Source organism: Trichosurus vulpecula, chromosome 2 (assembly GCF_011100635.1).
Source record: "Trichosurus vulpecula isolate mTriVul1 chromosome 2, mTriVul1.pri, whole genome shotgun sequence".
Taxonomy (NCBI): domain Eukaryota; kingdom Metazoa; phylum Chordata; class Mammalia; order Diprotodontia; family Phalangeridae; genus Trichosurus; species Trichosurus vulpecula.
This window is the reverse complement of record NC_050574.1, coordinates 116,614,590-116,628,875: the sequence shown is the minus strand read 5'-3', so window position 1 is coordinate 116,628,875 and position 14,286 is coordinate 116,614,590. Positions and strand designations below refer to the sequence as shown.

The 14,286-nt window shown below is 42.1% G+C and overlaps 1 protein-coding gene across 1 annotated transcript in view; it reads right to left on the bottom strand.

Moving 5' to 3' along the window:
• The window catches only part of TENM4 (teneurin transmembrane protein 4), a 514,686-nt gene that overhangs the window by 331,192 nt on the left and 169,208 nt on the right, over window positions 1–14,286 (bottom strand). Inside the window, 2 exon segments of the mRNA XM_036743921.1 lie at window positions 1,738–1,948; window positions 4,682–4,896. Of these exon segments, the coding sequence (XP_036599816.1) occupies window positions 1,738–1,948; window positions 4,682–4,896 (426 nt within the window).

Here is a 14,286-nt window from a genome sequence, read left to right as displayed (position 1 = left end):
GACAACAAAGTAAATGTATCTAAACTTGCTCCATCATAATTTTCATTACATTAAATTAAAAAGCTTTTGTGCAAACAAAGCCAATGTAACCAAGATTAGAAGGAAAACAGAAAGCTGGGAAACCATTTTTACAGCCACTGTCTCTGAGAAAGACTTCATTTCTAAAATATATAGAGAACCGAGTCAAATTTATAAGAATACAAGTCACTCCCCAGTTGATGAATGGTCAAAGGATATGAACAGGCAATTTTCAGAGGAAGAAATTAAAGCTATCTATAGTCATATAAAAAATGCTCCATATCACCATGGATTAGAGAAATGCAAATCAAAACAACTCTGAAGTACCACGTCATACCTATCAGATTGGCTGACATGACAAAATAGGAAAACGATAAATGTTGGAGAAAATGTGGGAAAACTGGAACACTACTGCATTGTTGGTGGAGTTGTGAGCTGATCCAACCATTCTAGAGAGCAATTTGGAACTATGCTCAAAGGGCTATAAAACTGAGCATACCCTTTGACCCAGCAATACCACTACTAGGTCTGTATCCCAAAGAGAACATAAAAAAGGGAAAAGACCCACATGTACAAAAATATTTATAGTAACTCTTTTTGTGGTGGTAAAGAATTGGAAATTGAGGGGGAGGCCCAGCAACTGGGGAATGGCTGAACAAGTTGTGGCATAGGAATGTAATGGAATACTATTGTTCCATAAGAAATGATGAGCAGATGGACTTCAGAAAAACCTGGAAAGACTTGTATGAACTGATACTGAGTGAAGTGAGCAGAACCAGGAGAACACTGTATATAGTAGCAGCAACATTGTATGATGATGTTGTGTGACGTTGTTAGACTTAGCTCTTTTCAGCAATGCAATGATCTAAGACAATTCCAAAAGACTGATGATAGAAAATGCTATCCGCACCCAGAGAAAGAGCCATGGAGTCTGAATGCAGAGTGAAGCATACTATTTTCTCTCTTTTTTCTTTCCAGTGGTTTTCCCCTTTCATTCTGATTCATTTTTCACAAAAAGACTAATGTGGAAATATGTTTAATATGATTATACGTGTATAGCCTATATTAGATTGCTTGCCATCTTTGGGAGGTGGGAGGAGAGGAAGGGAGGAAAATTTAGAACTCAAATCTTATAAAGGTGAATATTGAAAACAAAAAATAAATATTTTAAAAAGGCAAATATCATAAAAAACTTCATAGTAGTTATCAATTCAATTCCTGTCTTTCTTGATCCTCTAGGGTTTTCTAAACATAGCTTTATATCATCTGCAAATAAGGAAAATTCCATCACCATTTTGGTGATATTTATACCTTTGATTTTGCTTCTAGCCAAAACTAGAATTTGTCCCAACAATGCCAGATAATACTGGGAAGGGGCATCATACTCGTGCTACCTTAGAAGGAACAATTTGTATTTAAAAAAAAAACACAAAAAAACTAGTATTAAAAAAACAAAAAAAACTATCAAATACAAAATAAATGAACTTGCCCCATCTTTTCACACAAACAACAGTGTGGACATGGAGAAAATTATTTCCTACTCATCCCACATCTGTATTCCACACAGGCACGACCAAAGACGATATGGAGAAAAGTTATACCTCTCTATTTGTTCTATATATATGTACTAAAATGGATATGGTGAAAATTCACATCATTACCTGTCCACAGAGATACCAAAATGAGCTTGGGGAAAGGTGGTATCTTTAATTCCCTTACCAATAGCAGTGGTGAGAAAAGAAACCACTTCAGATTCCTTTCCATCGTTGTAGAAAGCCAGGTGCCAAATCCCGGAATCCAAATATTGAATGAAGCCAGTCTCATGGCTGGAGGGAGGGACAGAGCCTCGGGACTGGCGTTGAGGGCCTTCCAAACTCCTCACCTCCTGAGTTAAGAGTCGCCTCCCATCCAAGAGCTCCACAAAATCAAACTAAGGAATAAAGAAAAAAGGAAGGGAGGGAAGAAAATCAGTAGGCTGTTTTAGGTTAACTCCAAATGTCTGTCCTGGGTTTTTAACGTAAGGAAATCCAAGATGGGAGATGGGAGAGAGGTTAATGCCATTTGATGGTTGATTAACCAACACAAACTTCCCAAACTGCATTTCTCTTGGGAATCTTGTCCACTAGCGAATTCAGAATAACTGCATTCCCCACCACCCCCATCCTTCTCCTGCCACATACATGGCTGATTTTTATACTGTTGGGCATAGTATAACTACTTGAATTCCAGAGCTAGAATAAACCTGAAGGATCCATTATTTCCTCTGCCTCTAAATTAGACCACACATCAATCATTCTGGACAGATTTTTCTTTTTAAATTTCCCTATAACTTAAAAGAAAGTAACTTTGAAAGACTTAAGAATTTTAATCAATGTGAAGACCAATGACATCCAAGGACCAATGATGAAACTCGCCTCCCACGTTCTGCGATGGACCAGAGGTGTAGAAATGAGACACACGTTTTTGGGCATGGTCAAAGTGTTTTTCTTTTGTTTGACTTGATTACATTTATTTGTTACAAGGGAGGCATTTAGGAGGGGGGAGGGAGAAGTTTGTGAGATGTGACAGAGAAGGAGAAGAAAAGGAAGAAAGAAAGAAGAGGGAAGGAGGAAGGAAGGAAAGAAAAAGGAAGAAAGAAAAAACATGAATATAATATTTAAAAAATTCAATGGAAAACAATAAGTTCAGAAGGAGGCACAAATTGCACACTATTATTAAATAATTAGTTAATACAGACATTGAAAAACAAAACTTACAAAACAGAAGTTGGATTTTGTATACAATCCCTTTTTTGGTCTTCTCTGTGTTTAAATGTTTGTTGATCACTGTCGGGGCAGCTAGGTGGTGCAGTGAATAGAGCACCGGCCCTGGAGTCAGGAAGACCTGAGTTCAAATCTGGCCTCAGACGATTGACACTTACTAGCTGTATGACCTTGGGCAAGTCACTTAAACCCAATTGCCACTGCCCCCTCCAAAAAGAAAAAAAAAATTAGAGCCATGAGAAAAATTTAAAAAAGGATAAAATATCCCTAAATTTTTTGGAAGGGAGATGAATTCAAGAAGGAAGAAAGAGAAGAAAGTAGGGAGGACAAGAAGGAAAGAAGGAAACCATGAAGAGAAAGGAAACCTAGAGATTTAGAGCTAGAAGGGCCCCAGGACATCATTTTAATCCACCCTTTTCATTTTACCAACAGGCAACTACTCATTGGGAGTATTACAAAAGGGGTTTCTGCTCTGATAGGAATGGCCTTTGAAATGGTAAATGTCCTCTGAAATCTCTTCCAAATCTAAGTTGTCATGTGATTATGTGAGACAGGAGTTGCTAAAAAGGGCTAATGAGACATTTTTCTAAATCTTTATCACCAGCTCAGTTCAACACACATTTACTAAACTCCTACAATGTGTAGTACACTGTGCTTGGCACTGTGGCTACAGAGATGAAGAGTGACATATTCCCTGCCCTCAAGGAGTTTATAGTCTCATAGGGTGCAGATGACATATATATTTTTATATATATATATATATATATATATATATATATATATATATATATATATATATATATATATATATATATATATATCTGTCTATCTACTTAGCTATGTGACACAAAATTTAATGTTGTAGGAGAGACCAAAAATAATGACAGATCAGGGAGGGAGAGCTTCCTCCTGGTCCAAGAATGAGGTAAGGAGGCTCCATGAAGGGTGTGGTCATGGCCCCTTGTTAGGAAGAGGAGGATTTCAGCAGGCAGAGATTAGGTGGGATTATAGTCCTAGGCATGTGCAAATGGTAAGAGAGAAGCAGGGACAGGACGAGATGGACTAACAGGGAGTAGTCTAATTTGTCTAGAATGTGGGAAGGGGAGTAGATAGATAGAGTGAATGCTGTTTGGAAAGGAACATTTAGTGTTTGTGGGATTTAGGATTGGAAGAGACCATAGAGGTTATACTCAATGTTAAAGATAGGAAAATAGAGATCTAAAGAGATTAAGTGACTTGTCCAAGATCACAGTGGTAGTAGGGAGCAGCCCAGGATTTGAAATCAGGTCTTCCTTCCCTCCTCCCTTCCTTCTACCTTCCTTTTTTTTTTTTTTTGAGGCAATCAGGGTTAGGTGACTTGTCCTGGGTTACATAGCTAGTAATTGTCTGAAGGCAAGTTTGAACTCAGGTCCTCCTGACTCCAGGGCCAGTGCTCAATCTACTGCACCACCTAACTGCCCCCAAAACGACATCTTTTAGTTTGCAGCCAGACTGTGAAGGGGCCCTGAATGTTAAGCTAAAGAGTCTGTACTCTATGTCTTGGGCAGTAGGAATTTATGCTTAAAAAAATCTCCAGGGATTTAAAAAAAACCTTACCAGTTTGAGATTTCAGGTATGGCAGGCGATAATAGAAGAGAATATAATATTTGAAGTTAGAATTACAGGCCTTTAGAGCCAGATAGGATTTTAAGAGTCATTTAGTCCAATTTCATTTTATAGATGAGAAAGTGAAGGCCAAGAGATGAGTCATATGCCCAAGATAATTAAATTAATACGTTTACTTCTAGAGGAAGTAAATAAATTGAACAGTTGAGATGAATGCTTCTTGGTTATGACACAGAGTTGATGCCCCTGGATATGAGTAGATTGGAGGAAACCCATCAATGAGGATTCCTGATTACCTGTGTGTGTGAAGGAGGAAGGCCTTTTCTGCCATAAATCCCAACCAGAGCTGCTTTTCCCAAGGACACGTTGAATTTCAGATGCACCGGGTGGTCTATGAACACCTGAGATCTCCAAAAAATACCTGGAGGAATCTTCTGGGATGTCCGTCTCCCCACATCGATTTCTCCTGAGTCGATAAAACTCTCCTCTGGAAAGAAACTACTTGGCTTTCCTAACAAGACAGGGGTGGGAAGGAAAAAAAAACAACAGAAATCTAATTAATTCACAATCAAATGAAGACACGGGGCACCCTGGAGAACACAGATTATAAAGAGCTGGCTCAGAGCCTTCTAAGTGGTCCTGCATCCAAGGCCTTCACTCAAAATGGAGAGCCAAAACATTTGTAGCTTTTTTTAATGACAATAAAGATAACTCTAATTTCTATAGTGATTTCTTTTCAAGGGAGTCAATGCAAAAATGACTCCCCTTGCCTTACAGATGAGGAAGCGGAGACCCACCAATTTGCCCAGTGTCACAGATTTGGTGAATTCGAGAGCTAGGAGATACACCTAGGTTTTCAGAACCTAAAGTCAGTGTGAAGAACAGCAATCTCAAGGTGTTTTGAGGACTTGGTCAAACTCTCGGAGGTATTCTAGGACTTGTACCTGTCTACTGAACCTGATTCCATTTGTTGAAGTTTTTCTTTCACAACTACCTGGTGAAGCGGGTAACGTCAATATCTCTTACAGATCTGAAGGAACTGAAGGTCAGAGTCATGTTCAGGTTCACATAGCTAGTCAGTCAGTGTCTTCTCAACTCAAGTCCGAGCCTCCATCCATAACTCCACTCTATTATAATTCTCATCTTACAGATGGAGAAACTGAGCCCCAGAGAGGGAACAGAATTACTCAAGATCACAGAGCTAAGAAGGGAGCCAGGACTGGAAGCCAACTCTCAACCCCAAATTCAGAGCTCTTCCTACTAAGCCATGGTGCCTCATGGTTCCTTCTTGGCTCAGGTTTTTCTGCTAGAAATGTGCATGTCTCCAAAGCAGCATGGGTCCTCCCCAAGGCCCATCTGTTTACTGCATAGCTCCACAGCTTGCTATGTTTTGATTCTAAAAATAATAATTTGCTGTTATACACAATTTTGTGTGTGTGTGTGTGTGTGTGCGTGCGTGTAGTATGTGTAAAAGCTCACACTCAAAATAGCAGGAGAAAGAAAATAGGTGTGATTAATAAATTTCCAGCTGATAATAACAGTTTTAGAGGGGGTGGTATGTCAAGGGAAGATCACCCTGTACCAAGAATAGTAATGGTCATGCCAAAACAAGAGGACAAATTCAATAACTACGTGCCAAGATGGCAACTTTGTTGAAGCAGAAGGGAAGAATAACGAATCAATAAGATGCTGTGGAATTCCAATGGCAAGGCCATGGATTAAGTGGGGGTGGGGTGGGGAGGCAGGTACGCTACAGGAGGAGGTTGAAAGGATCCTTTCAGATCATTCGCTGGAACCCATCCCCTTCAGTTTTAACAATTAGCAATAATAATCGCTAAGTCTCACGCATTGCTTTCAGGTGTTTACAAAGAGCCTTAAACACACTGTCTCATTTGATCCCCTCAAAAACTTAGTCAGCTGTAGGTGCCATTGACCCATCGTACAGATGAAAAAACAAAGAAGTTAGGTGACTCGCCCACTGTCACAAAGTAAGAGATGAGATGTGAACCCGGGTCTCTCCCAAATCCAAATCCAGAGCTCTTTAATAGGGGAAGAAGGGACTGAGGTTCAGAGAGGGGAAGCCCAGCACTCAAATCCAAATCTCATGGCTTCAAATGGAGACCTCTTTCTTACTGTATTCCTTCCAAAGGAGGAAAGTTACATTTCTAGTGGGAAACTATAGGATCCTCGGTCTGGAGCTGGAAGAGCACCTCAGAGGCTAGCTAATCCAATCCCTTCACTTTCCAGATAAGGAAACTGAGGCCCAGAGGGCTTAAATGGCTGATCCGATGTCACAAAGGCAGTTAAGCATCAGAGATGCTTTCTGGGCTTTTTAGAAACCAGGCCCTGAACCTGTAAGATCAGTAAGGCATTTGCTGGGTAACCATCTTCTCTTCTCTGTCTGTTGGAATGAATAAGATCAGGGCAATACTACAGATGGCCCCAAATCACTCTGGCTAGGGGTCCAATCTACCTCACTCACTCAAAACCCAGAAAGTTAACATTAACCAGGCTGTTTTCCACCATACAATAGTTCTCTCCCATTCCATGACAAAGGATTCTACTGTCTGCTAGAATGGGTTCCTATATGGTCAATCAAACTCAACTTCCTTCCTTGACGAATCCATATTTACTCAGCCTCTGAAAATGTCACCCATTCAAACCTCTGGTTTGATCTTGGTTTTTGAAGGGAGAGTTAGTTTAAGACCAAGGGGGCTGTAGCACCTCTCTTGATGACCAGGTTGTCAGAAGAGGAGGGGGAGGCCAGAAGGATGGTGGGGTTTTTGTAGCTCTAGGAAAATAGCATCTCTTGTCCCAGGTGCACCTTCCCTTGGACAACACTAGCCTTTGTGGACTCCAAAAAAGGAGGGGTCTGGGGAAGGCAGAGCTAAAAGTAGGAGGAGAGGGAAGCCATCAGCTTGATACAGCACCCCTCTAAAGAAATAAGAACAGGAGTGGCCCCCTCTAGAAGGCTTACTAACATGCAAAAGTTTTTTCAGATGCCCCCATTCACACTGCCTAGAACTGAAGGACTCCCCAAATACTGTTCCAAAAAACCCAAAATGGATTATTTTGAGTCACTTAGAATGGGATCTAGGAGAAAGAGTACTTTGGATTCAGGGTCATTAGACCTCAGTTCATTCTCTGATAGTTCCTAGCTATGGACTCCGGATGAGTCAATTCACCTTTCACCAACCCTGTTTCCTCATACACCAAATTCCCATTTTGTGGCTGAGAAACGGTAATGGGAACAGGAAACCTGTCACATGGTCAGAGGGAAGGTCAGTGTTACATAGCACCATGTTTTAGGTCTAATCACCGGGGCTGGAGTCAGAGGGTATGGATCCAAATCCCAAAGCTGCCACTCATAATTTGTGTGACTAGGGACAAGTAATTTCACTCTGTCTGACTCTGACTCAGTTTCCTTGCTCATAAAATGAAGCAGTTTCTTCTCCTCTTCTCAGTCTCTGAGGTCTCATTCAACCCTAATTCCTCTGAAGCTAACTGTGAATTATCAGAATTAGTTTTTATCACTTTGTTAAGCCAGCCTTTGATCTTCAATACACGATTGACCAGAAGATACGAGTTTGAGCCAGGCATTGGCAAAGCCAACTGACTTCCCTCAAGGTCTGTGAGAAGGGGATTTGTAGGATTGGAGAGTGAACCAGCCATCTTTCCTATAGGGCCCTACCTCCAGGAGAGGCACACTCCCCAGGGAAGGCGGAGCACAATCCAGGAGCTCTGTCTCCAGTCCCCTTCTGTAACCACTAAAGAATACGAAGGCATTTTGAGTGACAGGAAGGGAGATGGAAGACAAAAACCCAGACAGCTTATCAGGCTGCTTGCCTTGGGTAATTAAACACACTTGCTTCAGAAAAGTATACGTTAGGATTTCCTGCCAGACTTGAAGCCTTTCTAGGAACCGAGCTGGGCCAGAAGAAGGCTGCGTGGAGACGTTCGAATCGAGACAAAGTGCATCTTAATGCAGAGTAATAACCATAAATGACAACAATAACTCACGTCTTTAGAGCACTTTAAGATTTACAAAGAACGTTCTTCACAACGACCCTGTGAGTTAGGAAATGAGAGATAATGCCCATTTTATACAGGAGAAAATGAAGGTTTCCTCTGTATCCAACAGGAGAGGACTTTTCCAATTGCCCCCATGGTAATGCCTCTCCCCCAACCCTAGAAACTGCCTTGTATATGTTTGCTTATATTCTGTGTGTATTTATACAGCTATGTTTTCCTCCAATAGAGTCTAAGTCCCCTCAGGACAGGGACTGTTTAGTTGTTTAATTTGTATCTCCTGTGTCGAGCACAACGTGTAACACTCAACAGATGCCTGTTGACCAAAAAACCAAAAGATTTGCCCAAGGTGCCTCAGCCGCTAGGTGCCAGAACTCAGACCTGAAGCCAGACCGCATGGTTCCAAATCTAACCCATCCTTTCCACTGCCCCGGACTTGCAGCCCAAAATCAATGAAGCGCAGACTGTAACTGTGGCCGCACACAGAATGTAACTTCTATGAACCTGAGGCCGCTCCTCTGTGAAAAGTGTTCCCCTTCCCATATTACACATGAGGAAGCTGAGGCTTTGAGAGGGAAGAAAGGAAAGGAAAAGGAAAAGGGGAAAGGAAAAGGGGAAGGGGAAAGGAAAAAGGAGAAAGGAGAAGCATTGATTGTTTACTATGTGCCAGGCACCGTGTTAAGCATTTTACAAACAGTATCTTATTTGATCTTCATAACATGATTTGGAAACAGTTGCTATTATTTTCACCCCATTTTACAGTTGAGGTAGACAGAGGTTAAATGATTTGACCAAGGTCAAATACACGTCTGAGGTTGGATTTGACTCCAGGCCCAGCATGCTACGCCACTACCTACTAACTTTATGGGCCTTTGTCAAAAAACAGAAACACTTCCCAGATTGTGAGCTCTCTGAGGGCAGGCATAGGCATTCTCATTTTCACATTTTTCTCTCCCCACTCCCATCCCCTTCCTCTCTATCTCTCTTTTCTTTTTCCCTCCCTTCCTTTCTATCTCTTTTCTTTTTCCCGCCCTTCCTCTGTCTCTCTCTCTCTCCTCTGTCTTTCTCCTCTCCCCTCTCCCTCCCTCCTTTTTTCTCTCCCCTCTTTCTCCTTTCCCTCTCTTTCTCTTTCCTTCCCTTCCTCCTTCTCTCTCCTTCTTTCTTTTCTCCCCTTCTCTTGTCTCTTTCCCTCCCCACCTCTCCCCACCCCCCTGCCTCTGTCTCTGTCTCTTTCTTGTTTTCTCTTGGTCTTTATATCTAACCCCAGGACTAGTGAAGTTTGGGGACATAGTAGGCCCACTTCACAAATGTTCGTCCAAATGGGTCGAATGTGCAATCCCTAAACGTGAATTATTATCCCTATGAACTGTAAAGAAGGGACAGTAACACTCGTATCAGCTCCTTCCTCACCGCAGGCGGCTGGAGAGGAGGGTGCTTCGTAAAACACTCTATAAAATGGGAGCGATTATTTTCTCATGTGCTATTAAAGGGCACGACTGGATATCCGAATTCCTGGGATTGGTTGTTGTTGTCAGAGCTGTCTGGAGACACTTGGGAGAACAAAAAGTCATCTGTAAAGGAAGCACGTATGTAGAAACTTTTTGTAAACTGCATCTGGGGAATAAGGAATTAAAATGCCTTTTGCAGCAGTTAAGAACTCCTGTCAAGTACCCTCACAATGCACATTTAATGGTGAAATGGTGGCTGTTGGGGCATTGTTGTAGCAATAAAATATTTTACTGTTTTAAATAATAAAATTCAATTTAAATGTTAAACTCCATATGTTGTCATTCCCAGGCAAACTCCTCAGCAGAAACATCGGGTTTTTAGCTTTAAACTGCTAAATGTCATTTTAATTAAATATATATATATATATATATGTATATATATACATAATTTTAAAAAAGTTGAAATGCACACCACCATTAAAAGGACCCACTGATTCCTCTGCCATGAGCAGGGAAAAGGGTTTTTGCATTTAAGTCTAAATGGTAGGAATGCTCCCCAGTCACTTCACTTATAAAATATAACACCCATAGCTTCTGTGGTTCAGAAAGTTCATGGACAGAAGTCTGATTCATAAAACGCTGAAAAAGGGAAAACAAATTCCTGGGAAGGAATGTTCCCTGGTTTGATTATTGGGGGTCCCATACAGCAAAGCCCTTGTCCTGAGACATGAACAGAAGAGCTGCTGGGGGGATGGAGGTAGGAGGACTGGGGAGTGGTGGAGGAATAATCCATTGGATTCTGCGAACTGAAACACTTATCATGGAAAGAAGAAATAGGGCCAAGTTAGCTCATCCCAAGGAGATATTTGTCTTGGGGGGAATTGGGTGGGTGGGTGGGATTTGAAGTAGGATTTCCCAGAATAAAACCAGTTCTACAGAGGAAAATAAATAGCCCTACTGAGAAAGTGCTTTTGCATTTTATCACTTTGCTAGAAACCTGTATCCACTCAACTTTTCTTGTGGCCTTTAAAATAACAGCTCACATTTCAGCAGATACGGTATTCTCCTCCCAGGAAGTGAGTGGGAGTGTTTTTAACCCTGTTTTAAAGATGAGGCAACTGAGGGCAGGAAGGGGGGAAATGATCTACAGAATCATTGATTTAGAGCTGGAAGAGACCTAAAAGAGGCCAGTAAGTCCAATCCTTCTCATTTTACAGGTGACAGAACTGAAAGTTTGAAAACGGACTTATCCAAAGTCACCTAGGTCCTTGGTTGAATAGCAGTTAGTAGCAGACCCCAGCGCCCTTTGCCTCTAAAGACAGTGCTCCTTCCATTAATTCTGCTGAGGCTGCCAATATTATCTCCTGGCCTCATTCACTCACTCTGGAGCCACGGATAAACTCCTCCAAGCAAGTCATATAAACTTCTGTAGGTCAGGGGTGAATCCGTTTGTCTTCCTGTCCCAGATGAGGAGGTAAGGGGAAAATATTCTTCCTAGCTGGCTTTGAAGGGAGCTTGGGAGTGGGATACACTACTAGATAGAAAACAGTACTATCAAAATGGAAAATCCCAAGCTAGGGAATGTTCCCAAATCTCCCAAAAAATGAAAGGAAGTGATTAACACAGTATGGGGAAAAAAGAACTGGATTTGGATCCAGACTGGGGCAGCTAGATGATACAGTGGATAGAGCACTAGGCCTGGAGTCAGAAAGACTCATTTCCCTGATTCTAAATCAGGCCTCAGATACTTACTAGCTGTGTGACCTTGGGCAAGTCACTTAACCTGGTGTGCCTCAGTTTCCCCATCTGTAAAATGAGCTGGAGAAGGAAATGGCAAACCACTCCAGTATCTTTGCCAAGAAAACCCCAAAATGGGATCACAAAGAGTAAACACAACTGAAAAATGACTAAATAATAGGTTTCAAAGCCTGCTATGAGATAATAACAAGTAACACTCATGTAGAATTTAATAGTTACCAATGTACTTTACATACATTATAGTAGTTGATTCTCATCATATCCAGTGGCGGGGGGGCAAGGTACTACAGGTAATATTATAACCGTTTTGCAGATGGGAAAACTGAGGGTCATGGACATGTAGCAATTTAGTATTAAGGGTTACCTGAGAAACTCCACTTGTATAGCAGAGTTAATAAGTGACTTGCAAAGGCCATTGTCTTAACTCTATTCTATACTGGTATAGCAGAAAGGGGTGGCTCTGGAATCAGAGAACCTGGATTCGAATTCTAAGTTGTGTCATTTATCTTTGGTGACCTTAGATGAATCGTTAAGCCTCTCTCGGCTTCCATTTCCTCGTCTGTACCAGGAGCAGGCCAGCAGCTTCTGAGGTCCTTTCCGGGTCTAGATCTATGATCCTATGATCTTCTAAGAAATAATAATAATTATCATTCATAATAGTTAGGGTTTTGATGGCACTCTAAGGTTTACAAAGGGCTTTACACTTGTGATCTCATTCGGTCCTCACCTGATGAGATGGGTGTTACTATTAGGCCCATGCTATGGATGAGGAAACTGAGGCCCAAAGAGGGAAAGGGATTTGTCCAGGGTCGCACAGCTAGTATGGGTCCTGAGCCCAGCACTCAGACGCGGCCTAGCATCTGATAGGAACAGAGGCATAAGTAGGTTAGTCTGAGATATGAAGGTCGAACCTCCTGAGGTCAGCAGGCTTTCCTTCCTTCCCACGTTGTAGGGGAGAAGCAGCAGGGTACGAAGTACTTTGTCCTAGAAAATCTTTAAAGGCCTTTAAAGGGGCTCTTAACATGTGGTGCATGAATTTTGATGGGAAAATAATGAACTCCTCATTTTCATGAATGTCTAAATTTAGCATTTCATTCAATGATATAAAAATGTTCTTCTGAGAATGGGTCCATAGCCTTCATCAGAGCACCAAAGGGGTCCATGACACAGCCAGAGTTTAAGAATCCCCATCTCAATAAAGGACTTCATGGGTCATCTGGCCCAAACCAGCCCTTTTGAGAGCTGAGAGAACAAAGCATCAGGTTGAGAATACCCACCCAGGGCTCTGAGGCCAGCTTTTCTGTGTCTGCTTTTCCCACTTCACCGTGCCCTGGGTTTGTCTCTGCTGCATCATTACTAGTGATGGGAGCTGTTAAGGCCCTTATCTTCACCATAAAACCGTTTTCTTGTCTCTAACTAGAGGAAGAGAGTTCACATAGCGCTACGTGACATCACAGGATGAGTGCTGGATTTCGAACCCGGGACCCTGAGTGTGAAAGCCAACTCTGAGTTTGGTCAAGTCACTTGGACAGGCTAGATGGCCTCTGTGGTCCCTTCCTGCTCAGATCCAAAGATGCCACGGCCTGCCTCACAAGGGGCTTGTACAGCTGAGCGTTGGTTACACAAACTGAAACACTCCTCTGAATTTCAGTTTCCTCTTCTGTAAAATGGACATAATAGTCTCTAACCCTACCTACCTACCTCACCAGGTGGCAGTGAGGAAAGAACTCGGAAATTGCAGAGCAAGCCAGAAACATAAGCCAGGGCTGTCATTATAGGACTGGGGAAAAGAGTGTAGGGATAGCCTGTGGACAAATAACAGAGTATAGCACATGACTCTGCAACCACCAAGTCAAATGTTTCTTCCTAGGAGATCTGTGACCTTGGCTAAGACAGATTGAAATCCTTCTTTTACTACTTTCACATTATTTCTTCCTCCCAGGAGTGCCCTGAGTGACCATGCAGGCACTCCATGGTCTTTATCTGTAGTCCTGAAGAGGTGAGTTCAAACCCCACCTTAGACATTTACTACCTGTGTGACCCTGGGTAAGTCATATCACCTCAGTTCCCTAATCTGTAAAATGAATGGGTTTGGACTCAATGCCCACTGAGGTCCCTTCCAGCTCTAAATCATGATACCATGAGTCTCAGCTTTCTAACCTGCAAAATGGGCTTTGGGATGAGGGAAGAGAAGAAGGACTGATTAGGTTAGATTACTATGGTACAATAAAAAGAGCATTGGACGCAGAATCAGGAAATCTGGGACACCCGGCCGGGGTGTTCTATTCTTTGGAGCTTTGGGTAATTCGACTGAGGCAGCGCCACTGGGATGCCCAGTTCCCATTCCCATTCCATTTTGTAGTTTATGCATTATTTTCGCTTCCAATGCATTAACTTATACTTACAACACTTTAGTCTCCTTAGCGACTGTCTGAAATTTATTTGGTTATCAAAATAAACAGCTCCATTCTGACAGGGAGGAGGGAAGGCAGCACTGATGGGCAATTTTGCTTTCATTACAGAAGGAGAAAAAGCCATCCCTGCCCGTGTGATTCAATCAGCAGAACGCGTGTTTGCTGAAGGTCTGGGGTCCCTCTCCCACCATTAATGAATAGCATAAGGTGACCCAGGCTTACGAGGGAAGGCTTTTGTGTCTGGATCCCAGG